General features: G+C 40.8%; 1 protein-coding gene across 1 annotated transcript in view; it reads right to left on the reverse strand.

Moving 5' to 3' along the window:
• Positions 1–25,722, reverse strand: part of shank3a (SH3 and multiple ankyrin repeat domains 3a) — a 188,671-nt gene that overhangs the window by 14,378 nt on the left and 148,571 nt on the right. Inside the window, exons 15-19 of the mRNA XM_028585066.1 lie at positions 24,931–25,044; positions 8,296–8,371; positions 5,656–5,738; positions 4,146–4,270; positions 3,022–3,157 (exon numbers count right to left, since the gene is read on the reverse strand). Coding sequence (XP_028440867.1) covers positions 3,022–3,157; positions 4,146–4,270; positions 5,656–5,738; positions 8,296–8,371; positions 24,931–25,044 — 534 coding nt within the window. The remainder of the gene's footprint in view (positions 1–3,021; positions 3,158–4,145; positions 4,271–5,655; positions 5,739–8,295; positions 8,372–24,930; positions 25,045–25,722) is intronic.

Below are 25,722 nucleotides of genomic sequence, written 5' to 3' on the forward strand. Positions count from 1 at the left end.
TCTAAATCCCACAGATGCCCTCGTGCCTTACTAGAGTCTAACTCTCCTGCTGCTGTCAGCAGATGCAGATATAGTGTACATATGCCATCCTGGGTACAGTCCATATCAAACTTCAAATCTTCATTTCTTCACCAGTCTGCACATTCTGGTACAGTAGCAGGGAGCAGAGGAGATAGAGTAGGACGGAGAACGAGAGAGGAACAGAGACAGAGTCAGAGGGAGAGAGAGACGCTTTTGCTGTAATGTAATGCTTAATTCAAACATGCAGTGTAGTCACCATGGTAACGGTGGCAGTAGTGAGGCCCTGCATAGTGCAGAGAATGTGTGTTTTGTGTGTGAGTGCGTGTGAGAGCATGCGTCTGTGCGTTTTTGCAAAGGTGCGGCACAGTATGAGCAGTGCAGAAGGCGAGGGTGTTCAACACAGCTTAGGATGTAAAAAAAGAAGACATTTTGGAGAAGTTTGAAACAGAAGCATAGAATCCCCGTTCTCGGCTCTGAAACACTTAACATGCTCTATCTTATCTATAGCTGTTTGTACCGTCTGTGTCTCAGCACTGGAATCAGTCCGTCCAGCTTTTCTTTGAATTACAATAAAGGAATCTTAACATCCATTGTCTTTTTAGTCTACCTCACTACTTCTATCACCTGCCATATATCTGTGGTCTTAGCAGCTTACACACAGGCAGAGATAAGCAAGCTTTAATGGAGGCAACAATGACTTGGGAACACAAAAATACACAAATAAATGGACATGAACCACTAAGGCAAAGGCACTATATATAAATGCAATTATGCCTACATATTGTCATGTAGTTGCAATACATCTATCATGATGGTGCTATATTACATAAATGCCTTAAAGGTGCACTATGAGTTCCTGCATGATTTCAGCGCGATTTCATTTTTGTCTCAAATCGTAGGCATCTCCCCTTGATGAGCTAGCTGCCTGCCCCCTGAATACACTGTGAAAAAGCCCGGTCTCGGGAAACAACACAGGGGTCGTAAACGTCAAACAAACACAATGCACAGGCTGTGCACCAAAATACAACAAACCACTCCAGCCAATCACCGACAAGATGGTTAGGGGAGGGGGTGGGGGTTAGTGACATTTAGTCAGTTAGTCATGACAGTTACAGAAACATGGGGGCAGGGGCGAGCTTGGTCTATTTTGTTTGGAATTTACTTGGAACGTCAACAGAAGTGACCATGCAGGAACTCATAGTGCACCTTTAAAGTTGTAGTCCGTAAGATTTGATTTAGGGTTAGGATTGTTTCTAGCGGCAGCTTTGGCAGTAAGATGTAATTGCAGGCATGCCTCTGGGACCTTATCTCCCAGAGTTCCTTTCAAAAACAAACAGTGTTGACTGAATGACGCCGTTAGATCGCTGCGCGATGCCTTCACATGCTCCAGTCCAGTACATATAGCAGTTTAGTCTAAGATGAGCTAAGAGCTAATACATCGATGAAGAAGCGAGCCGTGTTGGGACATGTGCAGCCTTCTCTCATTTAGACTGGAAACAAGAGGAAACAGCTAGCCTGGCTCTGTCCAAAGGTAACAAGATATGCCTACCATCACCTCGAAAGCACATTAATTAACACATTCATGTTTTTTTAATCCATACAAAACCAAAGTGTAAAAATGACAAATCTCCCTTTTAAGAGGCTCTGCTGGTTGGCTGACAACCTCTCAGAGCAATTTAATAGTCTGGCACAATCCCCAGTAAAACAGCAAATTGTAATTCTTACACCCTTAATTTTGTATAGATTAAACAAACAAGATATAATGTGTTTAGTGAGCTTTAGCGATTCTGGTGTGCGGGTATTGTTGTTTCTTGAGAGACCCAGACTCACAGTTTCCCTGTTTCTAGTCTTTTTGCTGGGTTCAGAGCTCCAAAAAAAGGTACTAAGTTGACCTTCATTTAAAAATGTTTTTTTCCAAAATATGTTAAATTGTAATATTATTATTATTATTATTATTATTATTAGTAGTAGTATTATATACTGGAATTAGGCAACTTAACATAGCTAGAAGAATGCTGGCAAATGTCTAGAGAAGGGTGTATTTTATTTTTTAAAGATCATTTCTTTGAGCTTTTCCACCATTAATGGACAGGACAGCTAAATGAGAAAGACATGCAGGAAATTGTCACAGGTCAGACTTGAACCCTGGACCTCTGCATCGAGGTATAAACATCTATGTATGTGTGCCTGCTCTACCAACTGAGCTAACCTGGCCACAGAAAATGGTGTATTTAAAAGAGACAAGCTTAAGGAAATATACACTATACATATGAAGACAACAGGGGTGAGAGAGAGAGAGAGAGATCAAGAGAGACCATAAGGCTTTGAGTAGTTGAGTAGTTGATTTACTGTCCCAATGAAACTAGGTCAAACCCATTCATCACTGTCTCTGTATCTCTATAATTGCAAAGGAGGTACACACACCACTCTACCACACACACGCATGCACGCACGTACGCACGCACGCACGCACACACACACACACACACACATGCACGCAATTTGCAGTGTACACAGTCCTTAGGTCATAGTGCCAGGACTGCGTGGGAGCTGAGTAATGGCGAGCTGTGGTTGACATGGAAACCACATAAATATACAGCAGGGAAATGTGGCAGTAATCACCTTAACAACAGAAAACACACATATCTTACCAAGTCATCTGTACATGAAACTTACATGTCTCCATTGTATTACAGTTATAAAATTCATTATCAAATAACTGAGACATCCTATGACAATATACTTTAATTAAGTTGTGACTATATAATTAGTGGAACAAGTTATATTTAAATAATTTTCATACTTACTGATATGTTTAATAATAGTTACAAAAGCACATATGTGAAGCAGAATTCCCTGTGATACATAATACAGGTACAGGCATTTTTGTGACATTTCAATGTTAACATTATAGATATTACCTTTTCTACATGTGAATTGCAATATTTCATCTGTGGAAATGTGAATTTAACATAGAGGAGCTTATCCTCTGGTCTTTACCTTTCTTGCGAACGACTTCCTCGGACTCAGGTTTGCGTGTGACAGACACCACCTTCATCAGCAGCCTGTTGCCCCCTTGCCGGATCAAGGACACCACCTGCTTATGGCCCACTTTCACTACATTCACCCCGTTTACCTAAGACAAAACACACAAAAGGCAGAATGAGACATGTTGACATCAGTGTAAACTTGTTTTGTTTTTTACAATTCTGCTGACATTAAAGGTCCTATGACATGCTGCTTTTTGGATGCTTTTATATAGGCCTTAGTGGTCCCATAATACTGTATCTGGAGTCTCTTTCCCAAAATTCAGCCTTGGTGCAGAATTACAGCCACTAGAGCCAGTCCCACAATGAGCTTTCCTTAGGACGTGCCATTTCTGTGTCTGTAGCTTTAAATGCTATTGAGGAGGAGAGAAGGTGGAGGGTGGGCGTGTGGCCTTGACCAACTGCCATGCTTCGCTCGTTTCCAAGCCATGATGTCTCTCTTTTTCTCATGGGCGGGCCAAATTCTCTGGGCGGACAAAGCAGAGACAGGGCAGGGAACCTCTCCCCTTATGACGTCATAAAGGTAAAGATTCCAGATTGGCTCATCTGAGCTTTCATTTTCTCAAAGGCAGAGCGGGATACCCAGGGCTCGGTTTACACCAACGGCATTTCTAGCCACTGGGGGACCATAGCCAGGCTCGGGGAACTCATATTAATGTTAAAAAAACTCATAAAGTGAAATTTTCATGCCATGGGACCTTTAAAGCACCATAGTTACTAAATTCTGGTAAATTCATAAATGTATGTTAGATGTTATAATACTTTACATGTTCAAATTTTACACTCAAATTACTTTCGGCAAATCCTGTCTATTCTTTACTGGGCCGTATCCCATTCATTTGAACAAAAAAAGAATATATAACTTACTATATTAGGTGCAAATATTCCTAACATTTCTACAAACCCTCTTGGCAGGCACAAGAAGAACTATGCATCATATTCATAAATGCACCATAGATCTGTACAGAACCCTGCAGGTGTTACTTTTTCTTCTCTGTTCAAGGTCAATACAAGTGTGTTCAGTAATGAGATAGGTACAGATGAAGAGGAAGCAAATGAAGAGCTATACTTAATTACCTCAATGAGGAAGTCTCCTGTCCTCAGACCAGCCCTCCAGGCCACTCCCTCCACGTCCACAGACTCCAGGTACTGAAGGGCAGGGAACGCTGGGGTGGGGGTGAACTCTTCAATGGGCGTCTCGGCTAAGAAGAAACAGAGAAAACCCCCGCAAATAACAGTTAATGGAAATCTATAGCTTCCTTTGATTCTTTTTTACTTTTCTATCCAACAAGATTGCCAATGACCATAACAAGATCACAAACAGAAAATGTACTACATGCTGCTAATAATATTTGGAAAATGTTGGCTGCTGGTTTGAATCTGCTCTAATGTAATTTCCTTGGAGGCCATAACACATTTTTCAAAACGTCCCTTTTAGCTTTATTAAAATTATTCATTAATACATTTGCAATGTGTTTAGTTCTATTTCTTGACTACAGAAGTCTATATTAGGCAGGGATCCTAGCAGCCTTGAGTGCATGTACTGCTGTTGCATCGGACACTGTTATTGATACATACAGTATAGTTGCATACAATCATGCTCACACACTTGAAAAACTGTATGCATGTCTCAACAAAATAAACACACACGCACACACATACAGTACACAAGCACAGTTTGTTAAGTGAGTGGGCCACCACAAACTCCATTTAATCTTGGAACAAATCCAACTAAATCACTGACACATGAGAGTTCTCAAAGGACCACTAAGTGAACTGCAGTGTGTTGTTTGTGTATGTGTGAGTGTGTGTTTAAGGGTACTGGGGAGTAAAAGATAGGGTGTAGGGTGGGCCAAGATCCGTAGTAGTGAGTGATGGAGCAGTAAAGCACACTCAGACTCCCGGCAAGGTGCCTGAGAGGGGTTGCCATGGTAACCAGCCTGAACGGGGAGCTGGCACGTGCATGAGTAAAATGATTTTGTGGTGATGGAGATGAGTGGAGAGGCGGTATCGGTTGAAATGCGCATGGTATGAAAGTGGTTTGCGTGAAAATATTTTGAGAGGATAATGGACGGGAAGGATATGAAGGAGGTAGAGGAGAGCAGAGATGAGCAACAACAAGGACAGACAGAGCAAAGATGAGAGAAATAAGAGGTGGAGGGGAGAGAGGAGTGTGTCTCTACTAAAGCTGAACGCCATGTGTGGGGAACAGATGGGACAGCCAGCCGACAGCTCAGCCAAGGATGACGCCACCAATGGGGCAACACATGCTCACACACTGTACACACACACACACACACACACACACACACACACACACACACACACACACACATATATACACACATATACACACACACACACACATTGCATTTGAGTATACAAGCTGAGTGTTGAACAAAGTTAGTCGTGTTGTTGACTCACACAGTAACAAAACAGACTGAACCGTACTCAGTGACTTTGATCAACAATTTATTCGTCACATCAAAACTCCCACACTTTGAAAACAGGTAGGTAGTGAATGTGAATGTTTAGGCAAAGTGTGTGTGTGTGTGTGTGTGTGTGTGTGTGTGTGTGTGTATCTCACCTTTGGCTCCCCGGAGGACAAAGCCAAACCCCTCATTTTCTTTCTTCTGTAAAACAGCATTCTTCTCCTCTATGATATAGTCACTGTGAAGAAGAGAGCAGAGGGAGAGCAAGTATGAATCCAACACCATCCTCACTCATACAAAGAGAGAGGGGCGAGAGGGAGGGCAGAAGAGTAAAGTACTTCCTATCCTATTAACCAATCAAGTTAAAAGCCAAGCAAGCAACCTCAGGATTCCGAGGTGTTTTACTAATATTTTGAGCATCTAAAGGCAGGGCCCTGATAGCACAGATAAACTTAACTCCACTTCCATCTATCACTCACGCACACGCACACGCACACGCGCACACGCACACGCACACACACACACACACACACACACACACACACACACACACACACACACACACACACACACACACACACAGTGCGAGAGAGTGAGAAAGTGAGCAGGAGAGTGAGAGAGTCCTTGTGACTGAAGTATCTTTGGGATAAAACCTAAGAGTGAATACATTTTCTGGCTGATCCCTCAGATGAGACTGCAGCTGAGGAGGGTGTGGAGGGCTTCTGCTAAAGAAACCAACAGAGCCGACTGAGATGCAATATTATCCTCTGACTAATGACAGAGGGAATAGGAGGCAAAAGTAAGTGAGCACTTTATCACTGCCTGATTTTCCTGAGTGTTGAGGGTTGGAGGCTGTGGGATGGCATTAACCTGTGCCACTCGGCACACACTGAAATGTATTTTTTTTCAAGCCACGCATCTGTGTCCAAAGCCTGTGAGTCAAAACCAAAGCAGAATTAGTATGGCAATCTTTAGCAGCAATGCGAATATTAGCATGACGGCTGGATGTGTGTGTTAGTGTGTTAGTGGATGTTAGACCATCTTTTTTCTCATCAAACTGACTGACTGAGAATGTTCAGGTAAGAGATGAGTTGTAATGGTTTTTAATCTAAGTCTAATGCAGAACAGTAAAATAATATTTTAAATGTAAAATAAAATATTAGAAAGGTGGCCTGAATATGCTCCACCAAAGGTTTAGATGACTATAACCCAATATTTCTTAGCTTAGCTTCCCGTCCTTTCACACCACACTTTGACTGAGGGGCCTACTGCCAGTGTACAGCCTGAACACCCTGACAAAAGCCAGGATTGTTGTAGTATATTGTTATTTCAGCATTACCATCCTACCTCAGAGCTGAGGCGGATGTAGAGGGCTAGTGTTCAGGTTGCAACTCAGTAGGCGGCTGCAGTCTCCATTAGCTTAGTTACACTCCACTCAGACTTACCAAGGGAACACAGAGTTCCTGCTGCTGGAGCCAGGAGACCCGTAACAAACCTTTCTGCAGGAGGGAGGTCAAAGGTTTGATTTCATAAAAAGCTATCTATCCACTTTTGGCCAATTATTATGCACAGAAAAAAAACTGTGTTAGGCATCATTAAGATGCTTTGTTTCAGTCCAAACCCTTTTATCCACTACACTTTCATCTCTGCTCAATGGCCCGAAATGCTGCATTAATGCAATACGCTTGCTGTCCTTGTTCCGAATCTCTATTTGCCTACATAACTCAATAAAGAAAAAACTGTGTAAGACTTTAAAATGGTAAATGTTTTCTCAAAATGTCATTTGAAATTAGTGATTCTAATATTCCTCAGACTGCACTTCAGATATCCATCTAAGAAATTGTACAATGTAACTCAATAAGGTTCTGTCCTAGCTGGGCCTTTTGCTGGCTTGTGCAACTAGTATTTTATTCAGACATTCATATGTTGCATCTGCCCCTTAAAACCTCTTATAGGTGCAACCTGCTATGGTTTTGTGCAGTTTCTATGTCTTCAGTTGTCAACTAAACTGTATACAGTTAAAGGTCCTACCTGCCATTCCAAAACAAAAATATATGAATGTAGACTATCACAAGCTAGTGTGACTGTGTAATTTTACAAACCTGGAGCTATGGTAACAGATATGACATTTAATCCCACTTAAACCTAGAATGCAAGAACTTGACATTTAATAAAAGGCTGAGAAAGAGGGTGGAAACAATGCTCACTCAGACTTGCGCTGTGTCTCAAACTGACACACTATGTCATCAAAGCTGGAATTTGCATCATAACAAAACCACACATAGCTTGATACTCCAATCTCACATAACAAATCTAATTTAGAAGAGAGGGAATCCAACACTCTCTACACAATAAATGTCAGCTTAAGACAGGGACTGCAAATAATAATGGAAAGACATGGACTAAGAGTAAAAATAAAATAACATAAAAATAAATAAAACATCCAGCAAATCATAGAAAGCACAAAACCATGCATGTGCCCATGTGAGAATAGAGTATATATTATGCATGTGTGTGCACAGTGCACATACAGACAAAAGCAAAATGTTAAACAGGATTATGCAATACAATTTCATGTGCATTTACAATAGAACTAAGTGCACTAGCAGCCTTGTGCCTTGAGATGGCAGCAGCTCCATAGCACTCCAACACCTTCTCACATGGACTTCATTACCCCTCTTCAGGCAAGGAACCACTCTGTGATATGGCCAATATAGTTTGTGCAGTACAGTATACACTAATACACATTACCTGTACCCTGCAGTAGCATGCTAGTTCAAGGAAAGATGCTGTACCTGTATGAAGTGAAGTTGTCGTAGGATCCCACAGTGTAGTGTCTGAACAGCCTCTTAGTGCGGTCCTCCCGAGTCTCTGCAAAACAGATTCAATGCCTTTTTTTAATTTGGATTGAAATATTGTATTTCGGTTTAACAATAAATTACTCATCTGTTTTTGTATGTGTAAGTACACCTGTACACCTGCTTTTGGTATTATGTAGAGTAACTTCAAGAGAGAAGATATTTAAACTGTGGAGAAAAAAACCCTCCTCAATCCACAAAAATCCCAAAATGTCAAGGCTCTTTCCGCCCTCGCTCTTTGCATGCTAGAATAAAAATGTCAGCAAAAATGTAATTCAATTCAGCACAGAGAGGAATTAAGCAACTACAGAGAAGCAATTATCATTAAAATGCTTCATTTATCATAACCTACCAGAGTATAATTGTTCCATGGTAATGTTTTGTTTTTGAAACAGTAAGATAATTGCATAAATCATATTTAAAGTCTTTCTTTTAAAGCAGGCAAATGCACTAGAATGGGAACCGTGTTGAGCTCAATTAATATAGTGTATGTGTGTGTGGTTCCTGTCAGCATGTGGGTGAATTTATCCTATGGGAGTGCTGATAGAGATCGATGCCCTCTCCCCATCCCAATAATACACACTGCACCTCCACTAAACAGCAATCTGCTGACTACACACCCCAATAACCTTTCAGGCCACACAGAAACTCTTAATTGGGCAAAGCTGTGAGAGCAAGGGGCGTCATGGAGGTGATGTGAGACACATGGCATGAAGCCACGAGTCTGGCTTGTAATCCTGGTCACATGTCCCCCCACGGCTTCTCTGTTTCCTGTCACTTTTACTGTCTGCTATCTAATAAAGGCAATATATCAAGCTGTTGACAGATATCCTGTAAATGTGTGTATGAGAAAGAGACATGTAAATAGCTTAAAAGGGAAAGAGACCAAAGTAAGTAAGCAGACTTAAAGTGGCTAGTATCTTCAGATCCACTTTAGCCTGTCCATCTGACTGTGTGTGAGTGACAGACTGTCAGCTGAGAACAACTTGAAGCTCTGATAATGGTGTCCACCAGAAGGGCAAAAACAATAGGATTAAGCAGTCCGCTCCAAAACTCTGAACCATATTTCATTATTCTCTGCTCTTCCTCTCTTATCTGCCTTTACCTGTCCTGTGTTCTTCATTCTCCAAGAGCACAGCTGTATGAATCCCAATCTCATTGATTCTTACACATTCATTTGTTTCAGCATAGTTTGCAAATGTTTAGATTTTCTCTTCCCTCACTACACATTCCCCACTCACAGGAACAGGCCGTTTTAATAGAAGCACCCTATATTACAAAACAAAGCTCTGCCTATTTGCCAACAAGGCCCATCTCTCCCTGAGCAAGAACCACAGTCAACTGGTCGTAGAGTCACCTCCATGGTAACTGACTGTGACGTGACGTATGTGTTTTACTTGTGGCTTAGTTGAAAGGAAAACTCTCCCACAAAAGATTTTTCATGGGCAAAAACAACTTTTTGTGATCTAATTGCCCTGTCTCGAACTATTTTTGGTGGTGTCTTTTTGATATTTTCATAGATTATCAGCCACAATCAGACATTGATTAATTCATTAATTTGCAGTGCAGCCAGAAACAAGATTGACAGCTATTTGCGACTGAATGTCAACATCAAACGTCATGTTTTGGGTTCAGTCCAAAAAAAGCATGTGATTCTTTCTAGAGTCATAATTTTGCTGCAGTGATCAATAATACAGGGAGAAATTAATATTGAAAAAGCAAAAGAGACACCAGTTCATACAAGGGACACATGTATACTGAAACCTCTTTCACTGCCTTGCTCTTACTATGCGATCAATTACTGCTCTCTCCACCCACATAAATAACCCACAATGAAATGCAACAAGTTCATGTCTGTTCTCTGAGGGTGGACAAAAGTAATTCTGAGGAATGTGTCAGAACAAATTGCAAAATCCACTGGACAACCTTTAGTTGTTCATCTGAATTGTCTAGACAGTGTTTCTTCAGCATATATCCCTGTGGATGTAGAGGATATCTTCTTTCTGGCTACCACTTCCCTGGACTGGGTTTATAGGTGTGTTGGAAAACTGCTGAGGTAATGATGTTACAGCAACAATGTAAGCAGCAGATAAGTGGTGTCACCGTCTCTTCCCTCCAATCAGACCCTGTTTCTTTAGCATTATCTGCTGCCAAAAGGAAGCCCAGTTAATTGTTTTAGATTTGCTCTGACATCTCACAACCTGGATGACTAAGATGACACATAGATGTAAAATGTGCAAAATTATAAACTAAAGGTGAAAAAGGCAATTCGAGGGAAAGTGGGTACATGAAAATGAATGCTATTTCCGAAAAAAACTATGAAAAAAAACATGAATATTGATCAAGAGTGTGTGAACATCAAAGATAGAGATTTGTAATTAAGAATGAAGCTGAGTGGGTGTTTTTGTGAGGTTTTTGGTTATCAGAGGAGGGAAGGCGGAACAAAGAGGTGAGGTGAGAGCTGGTCGGTATTTTTTCTGGCTTAGAAGGTTACTCTGCGTCCATTCTTGAGAGGAGAGACCTGGCATTTTGTTAGCACTGGTTGTCAAAGGGAGGAACTGATGAAAAAATAGGTGATATTTGGAGAGAAAGTTTTAGATGAGTCAGCAATGTCTTCTCCTGCACATTTAGAGTCTGTGTTTTACAGCCTTCCTTACTCTCACACACATTTTAACAATTTACACACGCACACACACACACACACACACACACACACACACACACACACACACACACACACACACACACACACACACACACACACACACACACACACACACACACACACACACACACACACACACACACACACACTCATTCAACCTCACGCATCATCAAAAAGCCCTCACTTCAAAAAAGGACAAAAGAAAAAGAAAATCAGCCAAATGCTGGATAAGTTAGGGAGTGAGTGTGAATGTGCACTGACTGTGCACACTGACACTGTTATATGGTATATGCATTTGTGTATGTACAGTATGTGTGAGTGCGTGTGTGCACGGATGCAGAGTGTGAAATGCAGCTCATTCATCACAGTTGTCATCTATTTTGTACAGCCCAGGAGCATCTAAAGGCAGGGCACTGATAGCACAGATAACCTAAACTCCACTTCCATCTATCACACACACACACACACACACACACACACACACACACACACACACACACACACACACACACACACAATTACTATTATTATTATTATTATTAATAATAATAATAATAATTTTTGGTTTGCTTTCTAGTACAGGAGGCCATAGTTTACTTTAGTACCAGATGGGAATAAAACAAGGATCTTCCATGAGAACTACAACATCTGGGGGGCAGACAAGTGCACTGAGATTCCAGAGAACAAAGGCAATCATGAACTGGCTGGATGTTACACAGTAAACTCTTTGTACATAGAATAGGAGATGAGCTCTTATAACGCACAGCACTAAAAGAAAAGTTGGACAACTTCTTGTCTTGGTTCTATAAGTTAAAAGGGCAGATCTGCCCTATTTTGTTTCTTTAAGACAAATAGAAGGTCGCTTGAGTAATATCATTTATTTGATAAAGACATATATATACTAAAATAGGAAACACCAGTAAGAACCTTCAATTACAAACACACAAATGTTCAGCAATAAAACAAAAAAGCTTTCCGTTGTGGAGTGGCGTAGGGCTGAGATCAAGAGGAGGCAATGGATAGCAAGAACAAAGGAAAAAGTGGACAAATGATACAACCTTTGATTATCATCTAAGTGGACACTGAGAAGACCTTTCATACGTTATTTGTTGTAAAATCTTTATTTCGACAAGTAGTCAAATACCTTCTGCAATTATAGTGTGTTTTTTGCACTGAATCAAGCTCAAGTCATAGTCACTTAAATGTGTAGTAGTGCACACCCTACTCTAAAAATGGAATAGGTCTGTACGCTTGCAGACAGACACTTCTCTTCTGTCTTTACTACATTTGCCCTTATGCTGAATCACATTGCAAGTTTCTCACATTTAGACAAGGGGGTTATTTTTAGGTTATCCTACAAGATACCATTTTAACATTACATAGAGCCATCTGTTTGCCCTCTATTGTTGTCATATGATGACGTCAGAACAGTGTAGAAAGTTGTGTGGAGAGGGAGTGACTTACCCCAGTACAGGTCATGCCATGTGGAGTTTGGATGCTCTGCCTTCACAACCGTTACCACCCCGTCTATCCTGCTACACAGCACAGGCAGATCTGACACCAAGACTGGACAACAGTCCATTTTTTTGACAAGGAGGTTGCACCTCCTGCCACTGGTCCGTCTCCCAGCTTGAATCACTGAGAAGAGCTGGGCCTGGCCTCCCTCTCATTCTTGCCTAGAGACGATTAAAAGCACTCCTGAAACGCCCATTTTGTGCAGACGGCAATTCAAAATTCCTCAGCAACCTTTTTTCTGCAAAAGGCCTCCCAGATTTCTTCGTTTTGAGAGTGAAATAAGACTTCCTGGACGAGTAGCAATGAAACAGTGTCGGTGTCTCTGGCCTTAATGTCCCATTTTATTTCAGCCTCCAGCCAATAACTCCAGCATATATTTCACATCTCTGCTTCACTGCTGTCTTTCTTTTTCCTCCTCCCCTCTCTCAGAATTGGTTGGTTTGTTGAACAGCCTTCAGAGAGCTCGTTGTTACCGTGTAAGTGTCGAAGGCAGAGACCAACGGCTATAAATACCTCTGCTCTGTCAAAGTGGAAGCCTTGAATAATTCAGTCAAATTCAGACAACAAGAAACAACTACTGTACAAGCTCTACACACACTGTGACAGCTCATCACAACATGCCTTTCAGTCAAGGTCAAGACAAGCAGTGATGCACTCAGACAAACACAGACACACAAACGCATATTCCAGAAATGAGAAGGGAAGCATGAGAGTACGAGTGTTCAGTACAGGAACAAATGTATCTGTAACACTGAATCTGCAAGCTGAACTGAGTGTACTGAATCTTCAATGTCACTGCTTGAATCAGGAGCATTATGCATTGGAACTGAAAGCATCACTGTTCTGCTCTGCCATATGATATAAAGTATGCTACATCCTGATTAACAGCTTCCTAAAAGATGGCGAACGTGAACATTGTGGGGGTTTGGTTCCTCCCATCCCACCTTTCTCTCCTCCGTCATTTCCTGTATCCTCTCTACTGTACACTTGGAAATAAAGGCAAAAAAGAGACAACAAAAGCAACAGAAACAATCATGTTGAAAGTTGGTGGCTATTGAGCTATTAAACTTTACAGTAAGCACTGCTTATATAGATGGATTAAATAAATGTACTAGTGGCCACACACTCCATCCATAAAAGTATATAATCAAGGATCTTTTATCAACGTTGGCTTGAAAATTGCATCTAGCTCATGAGGTATAAAATACATTCAACTTGCAGTTACCAGCAGCTACCGTGCTGTGTACAAATCTTTTTTTTCCTCCAATGCTTATGTTGGCCCAATATTGTACTCAACAGAAGAACGCTTATTATTTTGTTATTCAAATACAAAAAGAGATTCGTAATTTCCATCTTCCAATTCTACAGGAGTATGGGGGACTAATAACTTCACGCACCAGATGGTTTGTTACACAGAACCATTTGAGAAGCCGCCATTAAAAACTGTTTGGGAAAGGGAAGATACAAAAAAATATCTGGCAGGTGATTGGATGAACCATCTGTCTATCAGGTTCACCATTGTTGTTTTGAACGAACGGTCGTGGCCGCCACACATACCTGATCCGCGCCTGTAGCTGTCACTGCTGTGTGTGATATGTGATCCTGCGATTCTTGTGTGATCTTGTGAGGTCGCGAGAATCCAGCTGCCGTGCAAGGTAAGGGGACTAATGCTAAGAAAGAGATGGAGGAAGTGAGAGTAAAAAATGGAGAAAGAAAAAACCAAAACGGGGTGCCTTGGTGTAAAGGTAGGCATGTGATTAGTCATGCCCAGTCAGAGGGATGCTTTACAGCTCTGCAAGTTGCTCTGTGTGTTGCCACATTTTCTAGACATGACGCCCACAACAGTGAAACACAGTAGTTGTCAAGTCATGGCATTGAAAGAGTTTATGTAAACAAAATTATTCTACCAACTGCGTCAGATTACGCATAAGAACGAGTACTAGAGGTGAATATGGTGTGTAAGAGCAGCCATGACACTGTGAAATAGACTTGACTTTCAGAGGGAAATACAGTAACCTGCCGATGTGTGTACATGGTTGTTTATTTGTGTGTGTGTGTGTGTGTGTGTGTGTGTGCGCAGATGACCTGTCATCCAATACCGCCCCTGTCAAATGTGATATGTCTCTGCTCCACTGTGAGACCTGCTTCAGCTTTGATTCATTGTTCAAATAGCATCACCATCTATTATGATTTGATATGGATCTGTCCTCTAGAGAGAGAGAAAGAGAGAGAGAGAGAGAGATGGCATAACACACTCGACTGACTTCTGATGAAAAGTACAGATAGTGGCCATCACTCTACAGTGAACAAACAAACACAACACAACACAACACACACACACACACACACACACACACACACACACACCTTGAGATGTGCAACTGTGAGACACTTGATGTGTTTTTTTTACAGGGGTAAATGGCAGAACTCCTTCTGAAGTGCCAGTCTTTAACACTGACTCAGCTAACTTTAATACCAAAGATGTCTTCCAACCTGTGGTTTCTACTCATTCTCTCTCTCTCTCTCTCTCTCTCTCTCTCTCTCTCTCTCTCTCTCTTTCTAATAAGATGGATTAGTTGGCTATGCTAATCTATGTGCTGACTCAACACAGAGTATAGACAATAACTGAAGTGTGTGCATGTGCATAAGCGTACACGTGTAAAAAAAAAAGCCTGTCCATTTCTGTGGTGTCAGCATTTGCATACTCACTCTGCATTTTACAAGTTGCCACTAGAGAGTTTCTGACTGAACTCACTATCTATCTGATTTGCAATCTGGGCTGGTACGGACAAATTTACAGCACCATGAGAGGACGTAACTAAGTAGTTTGTCATTGAAAGGTAAATTCTTTTTTGTTAGTTATTTTTATTAGCTTGCTCAGTTTAACCTTTGAGAACACTAAAACTACAGACTGAATAAATCTGAACATTAAGACATAAAATGTAGAATTGCTGCTATTATTAATCACAGCAAAAGATGGACAAGGTGACCGTGAGAACACCAGGGGGCTTGATAGGGGATAAGGACACACTGGAGGATCAAAGCAATATAGTTTTTTGTACTCAATTGAGTACGGTATATTGTTTTCTATTATTTTCTGCCACCATCACAGATTTGGTCTTTAGCTTTCTGGTTTTCATGATTTTGGATAAGACTGTACATGTACGGAGACAGAGACATATTAATTAAGTAGGCTCCCTTTTAAATGATGGTCTCAGTCTCACATAAAGGTATGTATGTATGTATGTATGCACTGCATTTTGCCTTATACATATTTATGCAACATTTATCGTGTTTTGAAATCACTATAATTCTACAATATTCCTGTTTTACTGCAAATGTTTTAAAAACTAAAATAAAGAAATAAAGCTGATATGAGCTCCAACTATCCATTTTAATAACTGAATGATGCATCAAAACACCTGGCTTCATACATATAATTGCTGATCAATGACCACCACCCACCACTACAGTATTCACTCATAAACTATTTAGTTTAAGCTAAGGAAAAATAATCTTGCAATTCACATCACATGCCTTATTTGACAATAACTCTTTACTCTTACTAGCATCCAAATGTGGCTCCCCGTCCCCATGGACTACAGGAACATCTCTTTGTCCTGATGTTTCAAGAGCACTCATCTCCCTAACTGACTCATAAATTATGAAGTTAATTTATCTTTCTTTATATAATCAAGCCTCTGTATTTGGGTCTCAATTGTATAGTATGTTGACACATGTGTAGAGAGTTGTCACTTGTTTCCCATAGGGGTTTTGCTTTAGCCTGAAAACAGAATGGCTTTCTAATTAGGAAGCTGCTCTGAATGTAGCTATTACAACACAGTCAACTGTATTTGCAATATAATGTAATACTAATCTATGGCAAGAATGTCTCTGACTATGCTGATATTTTAGTAATATACAGTTGGCTTGTATTGTATTTGCAATTGCACCATTGAAATACAGCCCTCAGCATTCGTCTTTTAAGTTGACAATGCCTGTAAAGATGTTCAAAAGAATGATATCGCAACTTATTTTGAAAAAGTTTCTACCATTGTCTTTAAACAGGCTTAGATTATTACTGGAAGTCATAAAATGTTAGTAGCAATAACTATTGACCTTGCACCTTGCACAAAAAGCCCACACAGACCCCCAATTATTGGGGAAACTATGCTGATAGTTCCACAGTTTTGACCAGATCACTCCTCACCATTGCACCATATCTCTAGTTATCTATCTTTTACCTCTTTCTACCACCCTACCCTCCAACTTGCTCTGCCCATGTCAGTCTCAGCTGCCGCAGCAACGCTGATGTTTAAGCATTCTAGGGGAGTGCAGACACACTCCAAAACTTCTTAATGGGTAGGCTAAAAATAGCTCAGGCTGGATCTGACTGGGCTGATTCATGCGGCTGTGAGTCATTCAACTGTGCCGCGGTGTAAGGAGAGCAAGGGAATACAGTGAGCGAGCACAAAGACAAAAGAAATAAAAGTTTTCATGCCTGTTTAGATATCGAACCTCGAAAATCAAGCATTGTCCCACCACAGAGAAAATGTGCATAGTTATGCTGTAGGTGTGTGTGTGTGTGTGTGTGTGTGTAGAGGTCCTGAAGGACATTCAAGACTGCAGGGCAACCTAAGAAAAATTAAGGCTGATATAATGGAAACTGGGGCTAGTAAAAATGCATTGCTGTTTCATTTACCATTTGGCAGAGTGTGTCTTTGTATTTGGCTGTAGCACACCCATTTCTTAATAGGGGATAGTAGGATGGGGTGGGGTCTTTTGGCTGGAAGGCTGTAAGATCCTAACAGATTGTGGCCAAGAGATTAACAGTACCATTGCTGAAAATGACTGGCCCACGGCAATTTGGTAGCATCATTAGAAAGGAAAGAGCAGTTCTTACTCACATCATTATCCCCTCCATTACCACGGGTAAACATCTACTATTAACCCCCACATACAGGCTAGCAGCATGTGTGTGTTAAGAGGGAGTGGGGGTGTTAGCAGGATGGGTGAAGATATTCAGGCATAGCCTACAGATTTAACAACTGTTCAGCTTTTTAAAAAATTATGCTGGACTCTGAGTAGTTTGGAGAGCACAGTTGTTACAGTACAATGACTTATAATAACACATGGATACCGTACACCTCCACAACAAAAACACATGCTCATCACCCCTTTTTTGCACTTGTCCGCCAGTCCAGACTTATCTCATGAAGTGGCGTATGTATGATTCGCCAATTTGTATGCCATTATTGGCGTGTTATCAAGACGCATACTCGCTTTTTAGCGTGTTTATCAACGCCGTTTGGCCTCAATTGACTTACATTACCTTGCGTTTGCGTGTGAACTGACACCGTCGCGAGTAGTATGAAAGGGTCGGGGTGGAGGATGAGTAAAACACAGGACTTTCACCCAGGAGAGCGGGATTGTTTCCTTCGTGTCCCGCGTGTGACGTTTCCTTTCCACGTTTGTTCTTTTCCTAAACCCAACCGGTTCTTCTTTTCCTAAACCCAACCCGTGTGACGTTTCCTACCCAACCGTAGCCTCGTGATAACACGTTGCCTCACGATAACACACCACATGGCATGTATGTTTACTCTGTGACGTTGCAGACTGCCGTCCGCTGTATACAGCGTAGACATACACGCAGATAGCTCAAAATGCGTACAGATAACACGCCGGAAAGTGCCGTGTATGTTTACGCAAAGTCATGATGTCATGTTGCAGACCAGTTGCTCATGCCAACCTCTTTCCTATTTTTCTCCTTTTTTTCCCCCTTTGACATCTACACTTTGCCTTTGTCTTTCCTCCCTTTCTCTGTCCCCTCGAGCAACAAGATTAACTGTTGGCTGCAGGTAGCCCTGGCCATGTTAAGAGACAGAATAGCAGTGTGGTGACAGATAACAGCCAAGACAGTCAGTGATGGTTTAAACTGTGCCTCTTTCACGTGGTCACCTGCTTCCTTTCTCTTTCCTTCTCTGTCTCTTTATTTCTTGCTAGCTGCCTTGACCCATCCCCAACTGAAACAGTTTTTCCATCACCACATTTTTTGGTCTTTCCCCTGTCTCTATCATTGCTCTTTCAAACCTGGCAGAGAGGAGTGAAAAGAGATGGAGGCAGATATGGTAAAAAGGGATAGCACTTTCAAAGTCATGACTCATAGGTGATGTACAGTGGAAAACAGAGAGAGAGAGAGAGCAAGAGAGCGAAAGAAAGAGAGAGCAGTTGTACTTGGGCTACTTAATTGTAGACAGGGCTGTCTTTCCTGCTTCACTAGGCTGAGACATATTGCCCTAACTGTCAGTGACGCCTCAACAATTGCCTTCAGATAAACAACTCTGTGCGTGTTTTAGTGTGGCCAGGTGTGTTATTCTGCTGTTGTATCACTATTCATGAATCTAAGGATGAAGAATTAAAATGATTGATTTGATAATTTGAAATGCCTCAGTAGGTTCAGAAATTAGCATGTCATTAAATGATATATGAAATATATTTTGCTGTGTAATATACTTTCATTTTCATCACTAAACACAATTAATAATCAAATTTCCTTTATCTACAAGTAGCTCTTCTAGACTTTGGAATGAATGGATACAATTCAGATTATACAGAGTCATGTTTGGTGTATCGGTGAGCAGCCATTCCATTGTGGTAATTGTGTATGGGGGAAAAAGGCTTTTGGGGCCACTGTGCGTCATGTAAAACTGTAATTCTACGAGTGGCGGTGGCCTCAACACCAAACATTTCCTCACAGCCCAGCGCTGTTTCTGGGCTTGGTTTAAAGTGTGAGTGAAACGGCAGTTAGACCATCTTTAGCTTTACGTAATGTGACATGTGTCCGAGTTGTATGGCATATGTGGGTGAAGTTTAGTAATGAGAGGGATTTAAATCAAATATTTGTCTTCTGATTGGATCAATTAAAGTTGACGTGATTCGGCAAAAAAAACAGAGCGATACTGAGCTGTAAAGAGAAACATGGCTGTGCAGGACTGTTGGCCTCCACCCACACCTCCCTCAACTGTGTTAGTACATCAAGAGGTGGAGGATAAAAGAGAAATTAAAAATTAAATTAGACCTAAACCACATTCTTTGGAAATCTAAACAAAGCTTTTTCCAATTCACATCCAAACACAGACCTCCTCCTATGATTATCTCTGCAAGCTACTACAAACCCAAGAGATAATGGCCACGTGTTTTTTTTTTTATGATGGTGTGTTTTTAATCTGATTGGATCCATTTATGAATAAGCCTCGAGTTTAAGATGAGTCATCAAAACTATTGTAATGTTTTCCAGGAAGAGAAAAAATATTTTAACACAACACACCCACTGTGTATTTAATAAGCTCGGTGTTTGTGATGGTAAACTATCAGCCTTTTATCAACAGTGAGAATGACTGTATGGTGATGATTAAAAACTAAAACAAAGCATCCCTGTTTAATATCAAAGAAAAACAACTATTGCTACAGTCAGAGAGGAAGGATAGGGGAGGCATAAGACACTTTTAATCGCTGAGAAATAGGTATCTGAGGGTTCTGAGTTTTTCAGGATTTATGAGTGAGTGGGGCTCAATTTCAGGCCCATCTTCCTCCCTCCCTCCCTCCCTCTCCTCGTTCTTTTCCTCTCTGAAAGACATGCTCTGGCATCTCCACTTTGCTGTCCTTTAGAGGATGCTCCACCATCCGTCTCCCTCGCTATCTGGCCCTTTCTTTCCCACCTTCCCCTATCATTCTCTCACAATGCATTTAAATGGGGTATTTAGAGATTCCGGCCTTTTTCATCTCTTCACACATACTCTGAGGTAACCTCAATCCCTCAACAACCCTTTGAAAAGGGAAAATGTCCCAATTGCCCCAGAAATAGGTCCAAGGAGATGATGCATGATAACCCCACAAGGAATAGGGAGATATTTATGACAAACTTGTCCTTGGCACATTTCCAATATATGTACTTGATGCAGCATCTCGCTAAACTTTTTCACACAATGACCAGATGTTTTTTCATGATGCTGCACATTGTTTCCCCTGAGACCACAGCAAACAAAATGTGCCATCTGCTAATGAAATGACTAAATGGGGATGTGGTCACATTAATCTGATGTACTCATAGTTATTTACAAAGGGTTCCATTTAAATCTGTCACAGGAGGAGGGGTGGCAGATTTGTCATAGTCAGCATATTTACAGTATGTAATAATATAATTCATAATTCATATAATTCAACATAGTTCTTTGAAAGAGACTGGCCTTTAAACATATTTACAGTGTTAATACCATTTAACAGGGACTGCAAGACTAGGCCTGTTTTGTTAGATAGAGTATTTTTTTAATTTTTATTCTTTTCTTGGTTTTGTACATCAGAGAACTGCTCAAAAGTCACAATGATAACATCAGGGGCTAATGCCAAATTTTGGTGATTTTTGTTGTTTGTAATCTCAAGCACGATTGATTTCTTCACTTATATAAAACATCTAAAACTCAAGCTCAGGCACGTTCTCAGATGACTGTTGACAGACATTGTGGGGAATAACAAACTGATATACAGTAGAAGTTGATGAGGAAGGTTGTGGGGAAGGGGTTACACCAAAAACTAATTTACAAAATGTCACAAAAACACAAACACAAAAAAAAAACTTAAAAAAAGTGCAATACTCTTTTGCAGTGCAATTTACTGTACTGAGCTTGTCACTTGTAATTATGTGTCTTTGAGAGCTTTCCACACCTGATGCTGTATTATGTCACAAGTTTTTATTTACACTCAAATTGAGCTTTTTTTATTTAAAGGTCCAATATGTAATATTTGTACTGTAATAATCCAAAAATGACACCAGTGCCTTATCAGATATTAAGGAAACATGTTAAACTGAAATACTATCTTTTCTGACAACAATGCTAATGTCAGTATTTTTTCTTTTTGAAATTTACATTCCGTGACGGAATTTATGTTTATGTTTTGATCTGTGTGTTGTTATCAACGGCCCAGTTTGACAGCCAGGCCGGGTTGCCAGATATACCTGTAAAAATGTAAACCCAGCGTGCTACAGCTGTAACGGTAGTACAGCCATGAAAGCAGCAAACAAACGAACAGGATCAACGGAGATAGATTCTACATGACATAAAAAAAAGAAAACAGCATGTTTCTAACAGTTGCGTGACCAGAGACGTAACAACCCCCTGGTAAATATTGGAGATGTATTTGAAAGATGGAGACAGCTTAGAGCCCAAAAGGACGCAGAGTTGGCTTATTTTCTCCTGAACAGGTAAGCATTTGCTTCAGGCTAATTTATCACAGCTACTAGGGATGGGCATTTTTTGTCATTTCAACATTTGTGTACTCACATTGAATTATATAGCTAGAGTACCCGAGTTGGTTACTCGCAAAAACAATTGAGACATAGCCAGTAAAGTGATCCCGACTGGTCCTGGCTAACGCCGCCATGCTAACCCTGCTAACGTTACCGGAGGAAGCAGCCCATGGCTGTTTACAACGTGTAGTTCAGCGGCTGGAGCCGACAACGGTGAGTTATTTTAAGCCACGAGAGGGGGGCTGTAAATCAGAAAGAGAGGACTGTGAGTTTGCAGTGTGTTTAGCGATTGTTGCCGTAATTCTAAGCCAATGAAGTGTGTTCCGTCGGCAAGGTAGTGGTATTTTTAGCGTTTCGTATTGTAATTCTAAGCCGAGGAAGTGTGCCTGACTGGCGTGTGGAGAGGACAGTGAGGTTGTTGTGTTTTCAGCGGTTCATACTGTCATTTTAAGCCGAAAAAGTGTGTCTGTCAGTTGGTTACAGAGCTCTGCGTGAGCACAGGCTTTTATGACTGTCAATATAGCCAGCATCTAACGTTAGCTACTCCGCTGTGCTGTGGAGTAATGTCTGGCTATGTGAGACTAGCATCTAACGTTAGCTACTCCGCTGTGCTGTGGAGTAATGTCTGGCTATGTGAGACTAGCATCTAACGTTAGCTACTCCGCTGTGCTGTGGAGTAATGTCTGGCTATGTGAGACTAGCATCTAACGTTAGCTACTCCGCTGTGCTGTGGAGTAATGTCTGGCTATGTGAGACTAGCATCTAACGTTAGCTACTCTGCTGTGCTGAGTAATGTCTGGCTATGTGAGACTAGCATCTAACGTTAGCTACTCTGCTGTGCTGTGGAGTAACGTCTGGCTATGTGAGACTAGCATCTAACGTTAGCTACTCTGCTGTGCTGTGGAGTAACGTCTGGCTATTTGAGAAAAGCGTCTAGCAACATTGTTGTGAATGCTGCTGTCTCAGCCTGGCAACCCCCGTGAACTTCGAGTCAGGAGGGGGGCGGGGGAAACGACTCTCCAGTATTTTGAATTGGTAGTGCAGTAACTATTTTAACCGCTAGCTGCCAGTATTACACACAATATTACATATTGCACCTTTAAAGCTAAGGCACTGTAATACGAAAATTAAAACACTAATTAAAAGTGAACATGTTTAAATCATGTATTCAAGAATATATGAATTGTTGACACAACATGACAGTTTACGGGTAGTTTGCTGTTGCATTTCCTGAAAAATGTCCCTTAATCTAAATTTAAACAAAGGCTTAACTGGTCGACCTTCTCAGTGCACCTGTGTTTAACTAAGCACTAATTAAGTGTTCCTAAAAGCTTGCCAATCTAGATTGGAAAACTCGAGACAGTCAGCATGGGAGGCAAATGTCAACTAATGAAGAAGGAAAGACACACTTTTAATAGTCTAAGCACAACAGGTTGTTTTAAAGAGGTATTGCCAACTGTGTCTTTCACTTGAGCTTACATTGTCATAATGGATCTAGAAACAGGATTCAATTCAATTCTAAATTAAGTTTTAAGACCAGTATGTAGCAGGCTGTGCCTTACATTTTATAGTGGGGACATTTTAAGTGATACAATTTTATTGCAAAACAGGTAGATATACATGGCTCCCCAAAATCAGAGTCAACAAAATTGCTGATCCTTTTTTTTTTTTTTGCCTGGCCAAACAAAGGTCAAAAGATTAACCATAATAATTTCAGGCAACTTAGGAGCTTTTCAAGAGGACATACTGTATATTTGATGATAATTAACATGCAGGGCTCTTAAAACCATGCCTAAACTGACTTTTGTCTCAACTCAAATTATTGTTGTCTACCACTCCTTGTATCAAGTAGAACAATAAGTTCTTTCACGCAATCTCATACTGATGTTTATTTAACAATAAGCCATTATCTACGTGGTCACAGGTGAGTTGCATGCACACTTTTTAGCTTCTTGCGACAGAATTTGCAGTTAATATTGCAATGTCCTGGGGATGCACAAGTTATGTCATTGCCACTTTGTGCATTGTGGTTTAATCATTTGCTGATCATTAAAATCCCTACATTTTCGTTTTTCATTAATTTTAGGCAACGGTGGTTGGTTGTAGAAGAGCTATTTTACTCAAAGAATTTCTGTAGTTGACACAGGTGGTTAATAAAAAAAAATTGAAAATTAAAATCAATGAGAAAATCAAGAAAGGGATCAAGATGAAGACTGTCTACAATAAAATAATAATGCTACTAAAAGTCACAAATATTTCTCCACCCTCCGAGAATCAACGCTTCATCATGTTAAAGCCCTGAAATGTTCTTCGCCACATAGCACAACACGAAAGTGAAAGAAAGTACGTCTGAAATGCAGCAAAAATGAAAGAAAAAGTGCATCTCCCAATTAAGAGAGACACTGTGGGCATTTAGGCACGAGGCACAGCATCGTAACTTCATTGATTATTCAAATCTCCAGACATGCCTATAATACATTTACCTCTTAGTAGCGTTTGTGTGTGTGCTTTTACATGTATCAGAGAGAGTGCACATCAGAGAGATGGTGCTGCTCTCTGGCTGAAAAATTGCAGACTTGGGCTTGGGCTTAAACAACATAGGCCAGGGCCAGGCTAAAGTTGTTTGCCCTTAGCAGAATGGCAGACCGGGGGGATGATTCCCATGTTTAAAAAGGGGGACTGGAGTGTGTGCTCCAATTACTGTGACCTTCAGCACGCACTGGGGCGGTTTGCAGTCGGGTTGATAGGTTTCTCATTAATTTACAGTGTGCTTTTTCCTTATTTATATTTTCTAGTTTTAGGCTATTTACAATAAATAAACAACTACATCACTTGAGACATAAACATGAATGTTAAAATATTTTGACTGCCAGATGTTTTGTTTATTTGATCACAAATACATAAGCAGATGTTCTGACACCATAGCAAGGGCTAAAGGACTTCCAGTGCTTTTCAGCACCACGGACAGAGTTATGGCCACACACCAGTGCAACTTACTACAGCAAGATAGAAACTTGTTGCAGTGTGACAAGTGTACAGTATGTACATGTACTGTATGTGTGTTTCTTTGTGCATGTAGACATCTTACCTAGCCGTGGGTCAAACTGCCTCATCTGAACCTCTTCCACATAGTCTGCTGGAAACCAGCCTGTCCTCCCTTTGACGGTGCCTTCCCAGAAACCTCCTTCCCCTATACTCAGCACTGAAAAGAGAGAAAAAATACAATCAAACATGTCATAAAACATGCCTAGTTGTCATCGTTGTGAGGTTGTGGAGCCAGTAGAACCTTGGAAAAAAGACAAAAAGGGACAAAGGGCAATATAGCAAAATGAGGTATTTAGGTTTCCATGTCCTGGGTTCATAAATTATAATGGAGTGTTCACAGAGGGAGAGGGAAAGAAGAACAAGTGAGAGGGAGGGAGAAGGATTTTAGGCCTTTATTTTCATAGGACAGCTGAAGACATGAAAGGGGAGAGAGAGAGGGAATGGCATGCAGCAAATGGTCCCAGGTCAGAGTCAAACCCGTGGCCCCTGCTTCGAGGAGTAAACCTCTGTATATGTGCGTCTGCTCTACAAACTGAGCTAACCCAGTCACGGGAGAAGGATTTTTGTTTTACAAAAACACACATAAATCAGGAGAATAAAGACAGGAGAAACTGTAATGTAAAAACATTGGTCTGTAACTAATGTACCGTACCAAGGTGATTGGGCAATATCGGCTTATTTCCTTTCACACCCAATACATTATTTTTAAATTAAAAAATACAGAGAAAGGCCGACTTTGAGATGTAAAAGTAAAAGGAAAGAGTGGAGGGAAAATACAAAAGGACATCAAGAAAGAAAGAGGAAGGAGAGAGGCTGAAAGAGAGAAAGAGGGCGG

The sequence above is a fragment of the Perca flavescens genome, chromosome 8 (assembly GCF_004354835.1).
Source record: "Perca flavescens isolate YP-PL-M2 chromosome 8, PFLA_1.0, whole genome shotgun sequence".
Lineage (NCBI taxonomy): Eukaryota > Metazoa > Chordata > Actinopteri > Perciformes > Percidae > Perca > Perca flavescens.